At 35.4% G+C, this 20,040-nt stretch overlaps 1 protein-coding gene across 1 annotated transcript in view; it reads right to left on the bottom strand.

Moving 5' to 3' along the window:
- The window catches only part of LOC138064262 (sperm flagellar protein 2-like), a 61,809-nt gene continuing 41,769 nt past the window's right edge, over nt 1-20,040 (bottom strand). The window contains exons 24-33 of the mRNA XM_068925981.1: nt 18,518-18,704; nt 17,541-17,709; nt 15,047-15,169; nt 13,080-13,218; nt 11,721-11,950; nt 2,512-3,704; nt 2,193-2,410; nt 1,860-2,068; nt 1,646-1,769; nt 1-1,522 (exon numbers count right to left, since the gene is read on the bottom strand). Of these exons, the coding sequence (XP_068782082.1) occupies nt 1,147-1,522; nt 1,646-1,769; nt 1,860-2,068; nt 2,193-2,410; nt 2,512-3,704; nt 11,721-11,950; nt 13,080-13,218; nt 15,047-15,169; nt 17,541-17,709; nt 18,518-18,704 (2,968 nt within the window). The 3' untranslated portion in view covers nt 1-1,146. The remainder of the gene's footprint in view (nt 1,523-1,645; nt 1,770-1,859; nt 2,069-2,192; nt 2,411-2,511; nt 3,705-11,720; nt 11,951-13,079; nt 13,219-15,046; nt 15,170-17,540; nt 17,710-18,517; nt 18,705-20,040) is intronic.

The following is a 20,040-nucleotide window of genomic DNA, read 5'->3' on the forward strand; positions in this document are numbered from 1 at the left end:
TGATAAGGTTATATATAATATACCTTCTACAATTACTAGACATGCCACATCTTACATTGAAAGTACAGAGTTGATCTTGATTTAGATAAGGGTTGATTTAAAAGGTGAATGACCTCAAATTTCTTTCTGCCTAATTATTTCCAGTTCATCTTTATGTTGGAAGGACTAAGAAGTATCATTAGGGATTTTGCTTTAGTTTTCTTTCGATATAAATCGTTGCCTTTGCTTGAAGGCAATGAAATACACTCTCTTGGCGTGTTTTTTCTTGATTGGAAATTATAAAGTAGACAGTTGCATTTAGAACATTTAGAAAGTAGAAAGTGGCAAATTAGGAAATTAGAAACTTCTCTGAAGTTCTCATTCTCAACTTCTAGGTTAAGAATAAAGATACAGCATTGCTGAAGCCCTCATAAACACATCTTTACAGGGAAAAATGATGATTCAAGCTGTGAAGTATAGTAGTCATATCCTACCTACTAGAGTATTTGCTATAGGAAGATTAACTTGGGCAATTAAGAATTAGCAATGGAAAATGGTTTCTGTTCTGCCTCTGTCTTCTGAAGGACAAGTCTGACAAAAATCTATAAAAGGCTATGTTATACCTTGCCCAGAATAGAATAAAAAGTAGCAAGACTAAAAAGTAGCAAGTATCGAGAGAAGCCATGACCCAAAATTCATAGGCTACAGAGGTCAAGTAGTCATGCAATTCATTTGACAGAAATAATGCACTGATTTTTCCACCCTTTTATCAAAAATAAAAATCAAGGTTTTCAGAATCAATGAAAGATTGAGACTAAGATAACAGCTAGCTCCAGTGGATGTAATGTATTATGACTCAAATAAGAGCAATAAACAATTAGAAGCCATGAGTCATCCCTCAGTTCAAGTGTCACCAAGGTCACAATGTACTCCTTTATTTTTGTTCATTATCTTCAGATTTGTGTCTTTTGGAGAAATTGGGTATATAAAGGCAAATGTAAACAGCTAATGGAGATTCAGCAGTGAATATGCACAAAAAAAAGCCATATTTTAAAACTGAAACATTATAAATACAAATTTTACTCTCACTAATCTTGCAAAACATTCTTTTAAAATATCTATGTATGTTACAAGAATGATTGTGAAGTTAAAACCCAGAATTTTCATCTAATCACTTCCACAGTGACTCTCCAAATCAAACTCAGAGGAGCAATCTGATCTTCCTTTAACTATCGTATCATCTGCCTGTAGTCTTCTATTCCTCTGCCAAGTAGTATTCCACAGGTGAATAGCTTTCTTGGGGTCAAACTTTTTGATATCTGGAGAGTTCATCTGAATTATCATAAGATCTGTCACACTTTCAGACATTAGTTTAGAGTGCAGGTGCATCATGGTGAATTTCATTTGACTGAAGCCTCTCTCTGTTTCAGCTGAACTTGCAGGCAGCGTTAGGATCAAATCTACCAAACTCAAGATATTGGGATACTTCTTGGAATAATCTGAATTTACTGAATCCCACGTCAAGGTCCGGATGTTCTGAAATCTAAAAAGCACAGTAAAAAAATCTATTTTAATGTATCGCTATATACATTTCCATAATCCTCTGCAGTATGCTCTAGGTACTTCTAAATCATTAAAACAGACACAAATACAATATCCTTATTACCTGTTATATAGCTCTAATTTCAACATGCTCCACTCGGTTTCAACTTCACCAGTTTTCACAGAGGCAGCTTCTAGTATGACTTCATAATGTTTAGTCAAGACAGACACTTCCTTTTCACCAAATTCTATAACAGAGGCAAAAGAAAAATATGTTTATACTTTTAAAAAGTTTAGAACATGCACTTCTTCAAATAGCCACTATCATAGTTATATACCTTGTTTAATTTTTTCAGGCCATAGTTTAAAACTTCCAATAGTAGTTGCTCTCAAAACATCTTGACTTGCATCGCAAAAACAATCACGCAACCTCTTCATCAAATTACTTAGTACTTTAGTTCGTACTGATAAAATATTTCCATTTCCAACAAGCTGGTAACCATGAAAGTGCGGAATAGTCTCTATCAGGCGTTCTTTTGGACCAGCTCTGAAAGATAAAGAATGCAGAATATATAATACACACATATATAATATAATATATAATATATATTTTTATATATATTTTATATATATATAAAAAATAGTTGAGTTAGTTGTTAGAAATGACAGACCTTGTTTGATACATGTGGAGTGTTTCCAGCATTGACTGCACGGTTGCAAATATATCTGCAATGGAAGAACTGGGATCCAGAGCAACACGTAACAGAATGTTGAGGACGTTAATGACATCCAACAAGAAGTGGGAGAACTTGACTATCTCCATTTTCAGAAGAAGCTGTAAAAGGCCTTTGACTTTTTGCTGAGTTGAGGCTCTTGAATCTCTTTCAATCTGGAAATAATGAGAAAAAAGAATGTGCCCAGTGTGTGGACCAAAGTTAGCCATAGCAATTAATTTTTTCTAGTGGTACATCCAATTTTTAAATCGGTTACCTTAGTCAGATGTAGAACAATTGCAGGATAACCTTTAAGGAGAATTTGGAGAGCTGTTTGTAGACGAGGAAGCCATTGGGAGCCTCCAACGCGAGAAGGAATAGCTGGGCGTAACTTAATGGCTTCATATGTGGCTTTGAGATTGTTCTTATGTAGAGGTGAGTTATGATAAAAATAATACATATTTTTCAAGACATTGCTTAAGATATTATATAGCTGAATATTTTTCAGCGCTCCTTTGTAAGCCAGTTTAAGGCGGTGAGCAAAACAATGTACAGATTGTACACAAGGCTGAATTCCCCTCAGAAGTTTAGCTACGCCATTGTTTTCTCCTACCATGACATCTGTCCCATCACTTCCAAACCCAACTAATTTTCTTGACCAGTCTTGGCTTGCCAGATTGACCTGAAGATTTATTTGTAATGTTTCCTCAATTGCATTTTTTATGCTTGAAGCGTCAGTTTTGCGAACAGGTTGAACCCCAACAATCTGGCAATGGACTTTTCCTTCATTTGCAAAACGTACATACACAACTGCAGCTGCTTTGAGTATACTGTCTGTGACTCCATCACTAATGAGAGAGAAGAATTTACATTTCTCCAATTTCTCTTTTAAAGTCCTTCTTTCTACTTCAGCAATAAAGTGTATAAACATTCTTGCTGACCTGTCATTTCTAAATACAGAACCAATATCCACTCCTTTCATATCATCTAGTTTGCACATCCAGTCGAGGTCTGTAAAGGGATGTCCAGATTTAGCGATAGCATGGCATGTTCTAAAAATGTTTTCTACTCTTCCTAACGTTATGGCATTCATACCCTTCAACATCTGCTCAGCAGAAGCTATATCTGGTGAAGCAGTGCTGGCAGCTTCCATGCAGGTAGCCCAAGCATGAGCTTCACTACTCTGGTGTATATTTATACACTCAAGCTTGAAGTCATCTGTGCCAGAATAAAAATTATGTACGTTTTCCCCCAAATCTACATTATGCTTACGACACAATGCACAGAACATTATCCCCCTTTCATCATCATATTTTAACCAGGAGTATTTTGTTAGCCATATTTTTGAAAATTGGAGATTCCTCTTTGTTCTCTGATGTTCCAAAACTTGGTCGTCTTTCCCTCGGTCACCAACTTCTCTCTTGCTAGAAGAATTACTCTTGCCTTTAAATTGCTTCAGTGCTCTTATAGCTATAATTTAAAAAGAAACAACTAAATATAAAATATTTTTATTTCCTACATTATTAATTTTATTTTCCTTTTTTCTTCCACATTTTTGGTTAATTTAGGACTAGATCTTGACTTGGAAAAAAAACAGCCATAAAAGGGGAACAAGGACGACTAAAATCTCCTCTCACATCACTTGAAGGCTAACCAGGACCTATGTAGGAAATGGCCAGTTTTAACTCCAAGTTCCTTTTGACTACCAGAGGTTTGTCAGAATCTGCAACCAATGAAGTGCACAATTATCCAATATCATTTTGTGAAACAGAAAACTGAGCCAGGAAATAGAATTCAGAATGCTCTTTCAGGCAAAATGTCTCCAGAAGATACTGCTGAGGTCTTGAACCTTTTATGTTGGCCATTACATCCAACATTAACATAAAAGCTTACTTTGAGCAAATGCATAAATACATAAAAAGTACCTTTCTCAGAATGAATAAGATGTTCTATAGTATACTTTAGCTGACCTGATCCTCTTAAAATATATTTATCTGCAGAATGATTTCATTACTGCTTTAAGAAAAACTGTATAAGCTTCACATTTTGTTCTCAAAATGGAAACATTTTCAGAATGTTGAGATTATTCTCTCAGATGTTCTCAAGATGGTCATTCTCATATTTTGTAGAAGCAAATGCCATAAGCTGACATTTTTGAAAATTCTGCCTCTAGAACTCATGAACCTACTCCTTTTGGCAGATAATTTAATAATTCTCTCAGTGCACAGTTTGCACAATGTTATGGCTTTGAAAAGAAAGCATCCAAATAGCTAAGATAAATTCCATGCAAAACTCAGGCAATAAAACTTGAAATCTATTCATTGGGAAACAGCAGAACTAAAGCATTGAGGATGTGGCCTAAGAGCGATCTATCTCCACCCTCATTGCTGTGATACGTACCTTGAGAGGCAAAATCAACAATTACCTTAAGCTAATCTTAGAAAGCAATGTTGTTTCTGGTATTTCAAAGGTCTTAGGAAAAAGACTCCTTGTACCCAATTCTCTTCTATTTTAGAAACGGGGGCAAATTTTCCGATACATGTTTATATGTATATATGAATTATAGAATTTGTGAGAGCTGTTTGTTCCCATCGTAATCTAAAATGACAGTTTGTCTATTCCATTCTATTCTGAACATCATGAAAGGCCACAATATTAAAAAATATTAAGAGCATGCAGTTCAAATATTATCAGTGTTATTCAATTATCAGTGATCATTTAAAGAGCTGTTGATATCTCAAGGAAGAGTTAAAAAACATTCTGCCTTGAGCTAGCAGCTGTGGTCCATATGGAGAGCAAAAACAACTGGACCTCCACAAATGCAGTTTCTTAAAAGTGCCTAAGAAGCACACGCAGAACCAAAAAGAGAGAAGGAGAAGCATTCTCAACATATAGTAAAGATTAAAAACCTTCCCCAACAGTAGGCAGCCAGAAAAATTCAAAGTATTGGTGAAAAAGAGAGATGGGGGTGAGGATTAAAGGATCTGCAACTGTGGAAGTGAGAGGACACAGTGGGCAAAATGGCTGTACCACCCCTACAGTGCCTACTGCTTCTTCAGGTATATGGCAACCAGTGAAAATCTGCTGCTGATGAGATGAGAAAGGAATAGGGACGGACCCAAAGAAGGTCCCAGACTTTGTGTCAACACCTGCTGACCACTGTCAGGGACTAGAGTCCCTGTGAGGTGGACCTTCAATTTTACTAACTTTTCAAGTTCGAATTTGTTTAAAACACAAGGGTTAGAACACTTGGAAAACATGTTTGGAACGTCATATGTTTACAAGTCATTAGTTGCATATGTCTTTAGAAAGACAGCATGTCCCAGAGTATATTAGAGCAGTAAATGTATAGCTAAGAATCATGAACTATCAGATCAAATCTATAACCTATTTAAACTGTGATGACCTCTCTGAACCAGCTTTCACTCATTAAAAATCCTCAAGTATATTCTTACCATGCTTACCTAAGGAAATGAAGGTTATACAGTCATGTTGCTTAAATATCTGTACCTCAGTTTGTCTGCCTGCCAATTCTCCCTCACAGATAATTTTGGAATCCAATAGCCCATTTCAACCAAATTTGTCAGTAGGGTAGAGATAGGAAGTTCTTATAAATTTCTTTCAGACCTGTCCCAGCTTTTATCCATTGTGTTTGTGGCCAGGAAGCAACAGTCAGCATACACTCAAGTTCCAGACCACACACAGCATACAATGCATCTCGCTCCTAGCTGTGCCGGCAAAAAACGTAGGTGAGAGAACATGGAAGAAAAACAACAGCTTTATGAAATGAGGCTAAGAGACATAGAAAGGAACAGGAGATGTACTAGCAGGAGGAACTTGGGAACAAGGGAAAGGGCTGGATTTACTGCAGTGGTACTCTGGAAAGAACATAGAATACAAAAGGAAGCCAGCCTTCACTGCTTATGAAGCAATTCGTTTTTCACAAAGTTTGTCATCGATGAAGACAAAGGGAAAAATAATGTAGAAAAGACTACATGAGGTAGAATTGTTTTCATTACAATCTTTTTCAAAGTATCATTCAGTATACAAAAGGTGATATTCACAAACATTTACCTATGTGTCAATAAGCAGTGCAGCAACATAATAAACATGACATGCAAAAAATTAATTCATTTGAAGAAATAAACAACTAAAACTGAAAACTGAAAAATAAACTACCATAACAAAGAATTAAGAATGACAGCAATGTAATTTTACACTAGATATGTACCCTGTGAACCAGGGCTGTGACATTTTAAAGGGACAAGCAATCACAGGGCCGCAGATACAAGACATAGATTTGATATAAAGGAGTCTATTTCCCAGAGATTCTCGAAACAGCAGTAAAGTATTTTGATTTTAAATTTAAATTAAACATTTGCCCAAACCTAGGGACACTGTAAGAAAGACATAGATTATAAATGTATACAAGCAACACAATACGAAGAGATTGTAAATCTAGATTAGCAATGAGAATTATGTTAACATTTTGTTCCCTTTCCATCAAATTTCACTAAAATATTTGAATGGTTTCCTGTTCCTCTTCATTTTCACTAAGAAAAGAATTTCCATAGCAATTTCTGACTGGATGTTTGTATGATGAAGATCTATAAAAGTTATACACCAGAATCTGTGCCAATGCTATAATGGATGAATGAGTGAAATAAACCCTTCAGCTTGATTATGTTCACTGAACATTTGTAGTCTAAAAGCTACTAATCTGAGATACTTCTGTCATTAGGGAAAATAAGGCATCTCAAGAATATGATTCATTCCCTCTAATTATTGAGACAAATCATCCCCCACCGGTGAAGCTCACTGTAAATATTTACTTCATTTCTTTACTAAGGGCTACTGCTGATTCTGAGGTGTTACATGCACAGTCTTTACTAATTACCAAGAGTTGGAATGTTACATTTAGAATTATACAGAGTAAGATATGCCTGATTCTGTATGAATACAATGAGGGGAAAAGGGAGTTCCTTTGTCATGCTGCTTGGGATCTTAATGCTTGTACATATATGTGTGTATATGCGTATGCATTCAAATACACAGGTGCATATACAAGCATGTTAATGATGTTTCATAAAAGTAATTAGATACAAAGATTTTTGAGCAGCATAGAAAGAACAATAGTCATGAGGTTCTGAAATTAAATAACGTACACAATTAAGCAAGACACCTAACAGCAGAGGTAAGTGAAAATAATAGTCAGTAGAATTATCATATTTTCCATTAGCTGTAGGGAGAGGTACTATATCTATCCTGGGCTTTTGAGCCCAAAGGTTTAGGCATTTTCTTTGTGTATCGTTTGTCTAGTAGAAGTCACTTCTTTGGTCTACAAACCTAGCCTTTCTTGTTTTCAAGTTTTAAAAGAAGCACATTGAAAACAAATCTAATCTTAGGAAAGATAAAAGCTAGAGATGCAGAACTTATTTCTATGCTCACATGTGAGCTTCCCTCTTTATTCACATCAAATTCAGTTCATGAGCTTACAGTGCTCTTGAACCGTCTTTACAAAAGTGCTTGGGAAGGGATAGCAGAACGCACAGACATTTTCATGGTCAGTGTGCAATTCTTTCTCACTCGGCAAAAATTTCTACCAAAGAGGCAAAATTTTAATGGAACAAGATGCACGCTTTGATAAGCTTATCTATTTCAAATCCAACAATACAGTAAAACTCAACTGACAAGTCGACAATGTGAAAACAAATAGTAATAAGATTTAGTCACTGGCTGTTCCGTATAGTCGACAAATCTGGAATCGTAAGGTCTGGTAGAATTACTGAGGACAGCTCGTATGTTAACAGACTAATTTAGTTTTTTAAAACAGGCATTTTAAGTACTTTTTCACTATTGGATTTAGAAGTGTTTACAACTTGATTGCAGATTATTTCAGATGAATAATCACTCCTATATTTCAAGCCGGAATGGTTCATGAAGGTCACGATTGTGACAAAAAGAACACAATTAAAATATCCTTGTGTAATTTAGTCATCCAATGGAGAATGAAATCTGGGATAGAATCTATTTTAGTCTGTTTGGTAGTGCAAAGAATTACCAAAATTGGAATTATTGACCCACCTTTAGAATAAAATTGATAAATTCCAGATGTATGCTAATTCAGTTGACAATAGATGTGGTCATAGGAAGAACGGAGCGCTGAAAGGAATTAGAGGGGGGAAAGATCTAACAGATGGTTAGTTTAATTTTGTTGATAAGAACAGAACACATCCAAAGAGAATGCAGAAAAGATAAGAAAAAAAACTGAATGTTAGTAGATAAATTTCATGCGTAACACAGTTCTTCCTATAAAAAAGGAGCATGTGCCTCATGGCTATATAATAAAGTTAAGGAATTGATTGAAAGAGTTAGTGAAATGAAGAAATACTGCAAAGCCACCTTCAATTAGGGCAAAGGCACTCAGAATAATCAAAAAACATTTAAAGATTTCCTTATCAAATGAAAGACTGTCAACAGGCAGGAGGATCCAGCACAGTTCATATCTTTTGTCCATCGGTGCTTAGGATGGTGAGTAATGTGTCTCCATGGAGAACCAAGTGTGCAGGATAGAACAAAGTTGTCTATGATGCATCAGCAGTTCTTTAATACTTTAAATTCCTAGGAAACACAAAACTGTTTAGAATTTTTAGAAGATTTTTCGTAAGTCCCCAACTAATTGGCATTCCTATTTTTTCTTTCATTTTGGCAATTTGTTGAACATACCTTGAAAAGACATCTTTTTGACATCTGGCAAACATCCTTTGAAAAAAATATTTTATTTCTTCCAAACCAGTGGTCTCTCCTTTGTTACTCTTTTGCTTGGTTTTCTAGATAAATTGAATTATTTTAAATTTCTCCTTTATGTAATCTCCATAATGCTTTAGCAAATCAGCCTAATATTCAATTTTCAGAATAACTTTAGGAATTTTGCTATTTAGATAGTACAGAATTGGTAGATTCATTTTATTTATTTCCCTAAAGTTTGTGCCTCTTGGGCTTCCACTGTCTCAATACCAGATTTGAAGGTATGTTTAAGAGTAAAATTTGTAGTGGTAATGTCTGCAGATACCTATTTTTGCCATATCTTTCACCTTTACTGGTAAGGTTTCTGATAGATTTCTATTATGAATATTCAGAAGACTGCTCATGCAAGTAAGAATTTGAAGATTAGGATGTATTTGGCAGAAAAGCTAGGAGCCTCAGTCCAGTGTATTAAGTGTGGAGACACTGTAATGAAAAGAAGTGTTTGTCTTAGGAAGTCTAGGTTGTAATTTATGTGATTTTACAAGTTGCAAGAGAATGGGAGAAAGTATGTTACAGATGACTTCCACGGCTTGTGCTTCACTTCCTAATTTGATTGTCCAAAAAGGTAAATATCTTGATTTACTAGTAACCAGACAGTAGAAAAATGCCGCTGCATGTTCTTGAGGACCTAATTTTAAATAACACTTTGCCCTAGAGAGCAAGAAGCAACAAGAGAGGGAGAAATTAGTAAGCAACTCTGTCATGCTGAGAGCGCTGCACATCTCAGTTGGAGTTAGGGAAGTCCAGTGGAAGATCCAGTGGAAGATCTTATGCTAGAGGGTATTTGTCTCCTACTTTACCTATCTATTTTCAATTCGAGCATTTAGATGTATTATATACTTAGAAAAAAAAATGTTTCAGAATGAATCAGGATGAATTTCTTCTATATGTGCCTGACCAGGAAGTTGAAAATATTGAAATAAAGGTTCAGGAGAAAGCAGCTGTCTTGTTGCGCAAGATATATCACTGCAATAACTATGTTATCATTTGTGATGTTTTCTGTGCAGGAACCACTGCCCTGTGGTTTTCTGTGTGGAGTCTAAGGAGTCATTTCAACCCTGTAGTCTCCTGGCATGTGTCATTACCTTAATATAAATAAAAATAGTAATAGATAACCTAGGTCCTGTCTATTTGTGAGATCATCCCTAGATCATACTGTCATTAAGTCAGTGAAGGATTTTTAATAGAAGTCTCTTTGGTATGAAAGATATGGCCTGCCAGCAATAAAATTACAATATAAGCCTCCAGATTTTGGAACTTATTATGCATTTAATCTTAAGATTCCTAAGTCTGCTTAAATTCCAAGCTACGCTCACAAATAAAAAGTTTGGGTTTTGGGTCATTTTAGTGGATGTTATATTATCAAAAAGACTTTTTTTTTTGTCTTTTTGCTAGTTATCACAAATATGTAATGAAAAAATATGTTCTCTTGGTCTTAAAAAGTCAAGAATATTAGAGTTTGTATTAGACATTTTTTTTTAGTTTTACCTATCTGTGTAGCATGTTTTACTTCTATGGCACTATCTAGTGATTACAAAAGTAAAGATTTTTAGCTTCATGTGGCATTATATATGCAATACTATCTGTTATTTCATTTCTGTAGAGCAGGTTGGAATGCTTACATACATACACCTGTTCACCCATGCTATAGATAAAACGATATGCATCTCTTTACCAAAGAAAATTTGTAAACATGTTTCTGAGTAAAATGAATTCATGTTCAAAAGGTAAATGCAAATTCTCTATAAATACATATGGAAAGTATTTCTGAATAAAGGATCAAATTCAACTTCAGTGTGCTTCTGTGGCCTAACTATATTGGAAGGCTTGGATCCAATTGTAAATACATGTTTACATATTGTATCTTGTGATCTCAATGGCATTCATGTATTATAATTATAATTTGGAAGACTAGTTGTAAAGATACCCTCAGCAAATATGTGTTTAACTGCTTTCCATCTCACTTCAAAACTGCTTTACCTAAATTATTTTATAATATTTATATAGCAATATTAAGTTTTGCTAGAAGTTATTTTCAAAGGTCCTAACCCTAACGTTCCCATAATTAGAGGGTAGGGGAACGATAAACACATGCACAAAAGTAAAAATACATATCTGAGTGAATACCTGCAAGTTACCCAAAATAACTGGTACGAGCTGACTTGAAGAATTCAACTGCTGCCAAAGACTTAAGGTTACAACCAAAAATTTGCTTTGGCCCAGTATAATAGGTTCATAAAAATAGTAGTTTCATAAAAAAAATTTTAAAAATAATTCAGCTTCAGTCGTCACTGAACTCTGAATTAGTAAATGAGTTAAAGACTTGCATTTGAATTGATCTTTGCCTTAAGTATCCTGAAAACTTTTAAAATAAAATAATATGTACTGTACTGCTCTTAAAAACATGTAACATACAGAGATACCTGTTAAGTATACGGTCTTGAGGATACAAAAGCACATAGCAAAGACACTTAAAGCTTTCTGCTGTTCTGGTATTTCTTATTACACATACAATATTTTGCATTATGACTTTGCTTTTATATGTAGCAAAATCTTTAACTGTAGCATGATCTTCATCAGTATAGGCAACTAATGTTTAGTAGCTGCTGGCAGTTATCCTAAACTGTAATTAGGTATCTAACAAACAGTCTTGAAGGTGCCAAAAAGATTTCTTCTTACCTTTAGGTGCCACCTGAAGAAACTGTTTATGAAGTGTAGTAAGTTGTGAAATAGTTAGAGCACCATTTCCAGATGTCTCCACAGGTGGAAGATGTGGTGGAGGAATAGGATCGGGAATTACTTTGATATCATTGCTGATGAAGAAATCTGTCTCTTCTAAGATCATTTCATACTGGATTTTGCTAGAACTTTCAATATGGTGCCGTGCAACCTCAATCAGCTTTTCAATACTGAAAATGTAAATACAGAAAACAATGAATACTTTTTCATAGACAGTGATAATAACTAATGGTGAAATTTTAATGTGTTTACACTCTGGTAGCTTCCCTAGGGTAAGAATTACAAATCCTCTATGTGAGTTCGGTACTCAGATAAATCATTTGCAAGTGCATTCTCCTTTGGCAGCAAGAATTTTTGTGACTATTGTAAGGATGCCAAATAAAGACAGATCTGAGCCATAGAAGGGAACTGACAGAAGAACATGGAAGGATGAAACTTCCTTAATTCCATCAATTTTATGGGGTGGAGCATACATGTTCAGTCTGTAATCTCAATGCCCTGTCCTTTGCTCTGCCCTGAAAACCTAGATCTACAGAGCAATTTCTGCAGTAGCGTTTTGAAGAGGCACATGAACTCCTGTCACAAGTGGAATAAATATGACTTATAGAGGGAAAGAAGTCAACCATCTATTACTGTTAAATTAGTAAAATATCCCTCAGCACATTTTTGGCCTAGACCAACTAGCACGGTCCCAAACAATTCCTAACTATTGTTCAAAAGTTAGCACAGGCCAGAGATCATTTCCAAAAGGCAATTTGCATGTGACCTCTTTGCCAGGTGGTGTAAGTGTCAAATAGCAGTCCCAAGCACATTTTATTTACTAGGATAGAAAAATGGAAATGAAAAAGCATTTATTATTTAATGATTTTTGAAATATTTTCAATAAATGTTATACACAGTGGTAAGAACAGTAGGTGAAGAGTTCCAGCCTGTGTGAAGCATAGGAAAGAAAAGAACGCCATAATTCCAAAATGACAAAAGCTACTGAACTGATATAGAGATTTCTAGGAAACAGAATATCTTGTTGCCTACCAGTGCTCATGAATCAGAGAAATCTCTAGTCTAGAAAAACAGTAGAAATGATTATTACCTCTACTACTGCCAGCAGAACCTTCTAATCATACAAGAAATGAGTAATATCAGATATCTTAAGGTAAAATTAAATTCCAGCTCATAAAATAAAATTACTATTTTCTATATACTTTTTCCAAATTCTTTGCTTCTATATAACTATTTTTACCAGCATAGTCTTCCATTTTAAAAGATAAAAGTTCCTGTTTAAAATTGGATATACATTACCTAGACATTTCTGCCAGGAATCTGGCTCCAAGCCACTTTTCCATATCTCTGTACGTTTCTTCTACTTTCCTTGTTAGCTCTTCAACAAATGCTAAGGCTTTCTTTTTTATAAGCTCTAGTCGAGATTTTGTGGCTCCCTCTATTTAAACAATAATTTCATAAAAGTTAATGTTTATAAAATTTGAGGAAAATTCTCAGCCTTCACTAAAGTTTAACACATTAACTTGTATTTAGACAGCATACTCTTGAACTACTTATTTTTCAGAATCACTCCTATTGCACCATGTATTTTACCAAAGTGGGTCTTCTATTAGCATCAGAATTCATGACGTAACAAATATCTTAATAAAACTCACACAGAGTTGCAGGAGATGTTTAAGTACACAGTGACACAGAATTGAACTAACACCATACAGCAAACAGACACAGAAACTTAATGATGTAAGCGTGAGCATCCTGCTATGGATAAATTTTAAAGAAAACACTTCTAACTGATCTAAAGTTTATCATACAGTAAAGGTTATAAGGAACTGGAAGTATTTCAGAGGATGCTTTCTGCCTATCTAGTCACCTTCTTTAGGACTGCTTAAGTAAATGCTGCCTTATTTGTGGCTTCTCTGTATTTTCTCTAAGTAGTTGCTCTCAGGATGCCACCAGGATAAATGTATGACGATTTTCATCTCCTTGCATTTTCAGAAGCAAGTACTTTACATTCTAGTGATAAAGCTGCTCTCTTAATAGGAGGAGAATAAAAAGCAAGGCACTACGATGCAACTGAGGAATGGAATATGAAATCAACATTAAAAACCTAGCGATTGTCCACACCTAATGGCAATCTGCAAGCTTTTAAGTATGTATCTGTATAACTATACATATATCCAGTTACCATAGCTGCACGTGAAATGCTGATCCTTAAATGAACAAGTTCTGTGCCTGTGCCATTATGAAACATAGCTCAGCATGTTTAGTCTTCCTTATATGCTTATCTTGGCTTTTTTGTTAAATACAAATCAAGATGAAAAAACCTTCAGAAAACAAATTATGTCACGGAATCACTGAAATTTGTCTTCGTGCTATTAAAATCCTTCAAGTAACTACCATTCCTTTCTTCATTATCCCAAATTTTTAAAATATTTATTCTTAAACTGCTTTGGGATTAAACCTTGTTGAAAGTGGTAAGTGTACAAGCATTTGGTATGAACTGGGCCTAAAGAAGCCCTATGAATTTGTGTTTTCTTCATTAACTGCTATTTGTCCTCTACTTTTCACAATAACTACTAGCCAAAAAATAGCCCTACCAAGGAACTATTTACATGCTGATGCTTAGCTGACTGCTGTTAAATAGAGATAAGTTCTAGTTTCCCTTCGGTGAGAATGAGGTCTTTTTCTTCTACTCAAAACCTGCTTTCAAAGAATTTGGAGACTGCTATTATTCTGCTTTTCAGACATCTACTTTTTGCTGAAATTGACCAGTGGGTTTGAAGTTACTGGGAAAGACAAAGAGACAGAAAGATTAACAGAAGAATAAACATAAAACCTGTGCCTTGTTACTTGAATCTTGTGCAGCTTAAGGAAGAGGGAACCAGAGCGAAGAGCATCACTGAAATATCTAATTATCACCAAATTCTTCCCCAGATCAAAACAATTCATCAAATAGCAAACAGTGGCTAAGTATTCATGTCAAACTTACTCCCTCACGATGAATAATTGTTTACTCATGGAAAAGGACAAGAAATGAAACAAAAAGAATGAAAAACATATCTTCAATTTAGAATATATTTACCATAAAATCACTGATGCCTACTTCTCAAAAAATTTCTACAGACAGTCCTCCTGTCTCTCCTCTCCTTTTTCTTAGTTATCCATCCATTTTCCCAAAAAGAGTTTGTGGAGAGTTTTGACTATTGCAATGTCTAGACTGGGAATAATGATCACCCCCAAATTTAAATAACCAAATGGTAACATACCTTCATGTTCAAGGGCACCAAAATATTCCTGCTTTATTTTAAGTCTCAGTTCTTGTTTCTTTACTTCTTCTGCGGTTAGAGGAATTGCACTCATTTCAACCACTGGTGCAGGAGAAGGTGCTCCTGGAAAAAAATAGATCCCTGAAAAAGTCTTCGGACTTTAGAGATAAGTGTTTGTATCTGTACGTATACTCTCACAATATAGTGCATTTTCCTGAAATGAAAAATGGCATTTTCTACTTTACTTGGTATCACTGCTTACGAGAATACAAATGCGGTTACTCAGGTGTACTGTGTCAACATAACATACTTAGATTTCTTTAAGGCATTTGATTTACATCTGCATGACATGCTAAGATTAACATAACACAAAACTACCCAGCATATACAAATGTAGCAAAATCAGTTAAATAACAACCTAAAATGTATTTCTCAATGGAAAATCATGACTGAATAGGCATGCCTCTGTTGTGATTCTGACCTCATTGATCTTAAAATCTATCAATTTATGACAACCTGCACACAAGTAAACCTCTTTGGATGGTAAACATTCCTTTTGGAGGAAACTCAAGTGCAGCAAATTGTAGTAAGAATGCTATGTTATTAAATACGGTTGGCTACCATCAAAGCAGTGAAAAGGACAATTCTGCAAATGAAAAGAAAAGTGTAAAATGTCAAGGAGGAAAAACAGATGTATGTTATTTCATGCCTTTTTAAACCACTCTATTAGCTGCCTTTGTGGAGTTGAACTTGTTTTAACTTATATAGCTATAAACAGATATTGTAAAGGTATTTTACCATTTTGTTTTTGAATGCTGCATGAAAATGTTTCTGCATTCACAACACTTATTCAAAAATACTGATCTTTGTAACTGCCTTATTCTAGAAGAAGAGTAGATAGATGTAGATGTTACGGAAAAATAATAATGGCAACTGGATGATACATCGGGTCAACATAAAGCAAACGGTCAATGCCAGAAGTGCTAAAATTACATGTAATAAATTGTATCTCTCAGTTACTAGCCTATAGCTGTAACTAAGGGAATTCTGTTGCAGCAGTACTACAGTAACACTGTATTTGGCATGAAATCCAACAAGCATCAGTTAATACTTCATCTTGTATCATGAGGAATGCACAGCTGAGGTTATGTTGCAGTTCTGTCACTTTATAGCTTTGTCATTTCAGGTTAAGTCATCTAGCACCAAATCTAAAACGAGATTTAGTCCCAAGAAGCAATCCACATAATAGTTTATAGCTGCTGATTTTTCATCATTTTAGGAATCTGACAATCTGCTACTCCCTTGGTTGGAATGAGCAGCTGAGCACACACCTAAGGCTCCCTCGGGTTCACAGATTAGGTGGCCGTGCAGCTAAGTCGTTTCAGTGTTATAATTGTTCAGTGTGCTATGAGCACAACCAGACCAGAGGGATAGCACTGAGTACAGTGCAAATAAAATGGCTGCCAAGGAAAAAAGTCATCTGCTTTATGCATAACTCTGCAGTTACAGCTTTCTCACAGGAAGTGGGATACCTAGATTTTAGGCCACCACCAAATATTCAGGGCTCAAATCCACCTCTCACTTTGCAGGACAACGCTTTTACAAAAGATATAAGGTGTGGCTACTATACTCACTTCCTGTTGAAGCTATGCCATTTTGCAGAAAGAAATGGAAGTTACTTAAACCACTACCTGCTCAAGGAAATATTTATGAAAAAAATGTATAAACAGTATCGCAAGCTAGGACTCCTCCAAGCAAGGGGCCTGCATGACTAGGTAGAGACAGGTTCCTTTTGGGTCTTTTTTTATTTTGGCCAATAAATTTTGTATTCCTACCTACACAGTGAAAAAGTAGTAGGATAGGACAGATTTCTGCCAGGCCTTTGTGAAAAGATCTACCTCAATGGGAATCTGTTCTTGGTTAGGTCTATATATGCTGTTAGATTTCATGTTGTTTACTTACATCATTTTATAAAGTTATGCTACATCTAAAAAAAATGGATCCTGATAGAGCCATGCTCCTGTAATGACTGATGAATTCATTTAGAAATAAACTAGAATATTGACTATTTTATCCATATCCACAATTTTATTGCAATGCTTGAAATATTTTGACTTATGGCTGGAAATTATGGACAGAAAGTAGGTAGAATTTAGTGGAAGCTGATTTAATTTGATAAACTAGTTCTAAATCTTCCATTCCAAAACAGCACATGGAGAAAAATTAATATTTACTTTCTCAGTTCTACTTAGAATATTTATTCCTAAATTATTATTTAGGAATACATATACATATATGATTTAATATACCCAACAGAGGCATGCCTATTCAATCAAGATTTCCCAATATATTCAATGGCCTCTGCCTTCCTTTATCACTACCAGCTTTTCACACTTAAGTATCCCATTTAACATTTCAAAAACAGAATTAAATGTTTTGCATTACTTTCTCTAAAAAATGTCTAAATCTCTAAAAAACATTGTATTTCAAATACCTTTCTTTTTAACAGCTGATTTGGGAGAAAACTTTTTGGTATCTTTGGAATCTTTTCCAGAAGTTTTGCCTGGCATTGTCTGAGAAGATATTAGACGTTCTCTCTCTTTTAGTTCTAGCTGCTGTTCTTTTTCTTCCTCTGCTTCTTTAGATTGTATTTCAGCTTTTACCTTGACATTATATATGCATACTTAGTCAAGCACATGCTATCAATACTATACAACTACTGTTTTAAATAGCCTGTACTTCCTGCAAATACTTGCTGATACATACATACATACATACATAAAACAAAGCAGATATTTTAACTAAAATTGACTACATTCTGATTGTTTAGCAAAAATAACATTCTACAGCAAAAAGGCAAGACAGAGAAAGATGGTTGTTTTAATTCTCATACACATTATCTATGTACTCTAGGAAAATGAGAAAAGTATAAATCTATAGTGTGCAAAGCAAAACTACAACTACATTGTAAGGGTGCAGACATTCGTTTTAAAATAATCAAAAGAAAAGAAAAGGCTTACCTAGAAACTAGTCATTTGAAAAGCCCACCTAATTTACTTCTAGCTAGATATATAAAGGAATGTAGCCATAGCTTTTGAAGTTTTAAAAGATTTGAGCAAAATTTGTTTCAGAGGACAAAATTTGTTCTTCTTCTCATGCTTCTTTTGGGGGAGAAGGAGACAGTTTATCATGGATGAAGTATATATATAGGGTGAAGGTCCAAAATATTTCTCTCAGTAATGGAATGACGGGTTCAATAATAAACAGAGAAGTTCTAGGCATCTGTTACTACAGAAATTCTATCATTTTCTTCATAAAAATGGAAACATAGTCAATGAGAATACCAGTGGTGGAGTAACAGGTATGAAATTGAGATACACAGTGAAAAGGCTGTGTGCTTAGGCTTTGTACAGAATGGGAGGCCTTGACTGTCTGATCTACAAATCTTTGAGTAAATAAAACATTTCCTACCATATTTGCTATGGCTGTTACTGCTGTTTGCCATGTATCAATAATTAGTTTTTCATCTTTCCCAAAAGTGACCAATACATTTTCAGAAGAATTCTCATCCTTAACACACTTCAGTGGGGTTCCCTTGCTTTTTGGCTTGGTAGTACTTATATCCGGCGAAGGTGGTTTACGAGAAACTAGAGGAATCCTTAAAGATAAAATACAAGGTTCATGATACCTTTCCTAAATGATAGCTTACAAGAACATTGTAGAATTTATTAATAGAATGAGAACACTGTTTTCAAAATTAGCCATAGCAACAGGAAAAGGAAAAACTTGCTCAAAAGCCAGAAGTTGTAAAATGTGCGGATGACAAGAAAATTAGCTAGTGTAACTACAGAAGGTAAGGAATAACAATAGATGTTATACATCTGTTATTAACTAGGTCAAATGAGTGGGTGATCTGCTGAAATACTGTATGTGGAAGAGAAGCACAACCTCATTACTCAGATGGTTTCTAAATGAACTCTTCAGTATTAAAAAATGCACCTGGAAGTGTTATTATTGACACCATTTTTAATACTGTTAAATTATTTGATAGTATCCCTTATCTTGAATAATGCATTCAATGCTGTGCATCTTTCTAGGCTGCTTTGATTTATATTAGTCAAACCATAATCCATTTAATTATCTTTGTGCTAATTTTAAACGTTTAACTTACTTACGTGGGGATTGTACTGGAAACTGTCAGCAAAGCAGGGGGAAGTAGGAACATTTCTCTAGCAGATATCTTTCTAAGCTTTTTAAATGTTTGATAACTTAGAGGTGTATTAGTGAACATGATGTAGGTAGATCAGTCAAAAATCAGGGATAAATTAAATCTATAAGATGATTTTTCCTCTGAGGAAGAAGTCCAGCAAAGCGGGCAGGAGACCTGCATGGATGAGCAAGGAACTCCTGGCCAAACTCCAACAGAAGAAGGAAGTGTACAGAATGTGGAAAAGGGGACAGGCCACTTGGGAGGAATACAGGGACCTTGTCAGAGTGTGCAGGGATGCGACAAGGAAGGCTAAGACCCACTTGGAATTAAATCTGGCAAGGGACGTCAAGGACAACAAGAAGGCCTTCTTCAAATACATCAAGAGCAAAAGGAAGACTAGGGAAAACGTGGGCCCACTGCTGAATGGGGGGGCGGGTGCCCTGGTAACAAAGGATATGGAGATGGCAGAGTTATTGAATGCTGCCTTTGCTTCAGTCTTCACTGCTAAGGCCAGTCCTCAGGAATTGCAGACCCTAGGGACAAGAGAGGAAGTCTGGAGAAAGGAAGACTCTCCCTTGGTGGAGGAGGATCGGGTTAGAGATCTTTTGTCCAAACTGGACATCCATAAATCCCATGGGCCCCGATGGGATGCACCCACGAGTGCTGAGGGAGCTGGCGGATGTTATCGCTAGGCCACTCTCCATCATCTTTGAAAGGTCCTGGAGATCAGGAGAGGTGCCTGAGGACTGGAAGAAAGCCACTGTCCCTCCAGCCTTCAAAAAGG

Source organism: Struthio camelus, chromosome W (genome assembly GCF_040807025.1).
Source record: "Struthio camelus isolate bStrCam1 chromosome W, bStrCam1.hap1, whole genome shotgun sequence".
Taxonomy (NCBI): domain Eukaryota; kingdom Metazoa; phylum Chordata; class Aves; order Struthioniformes; family Struthionidae; genus Struthio; species Struthio camelus.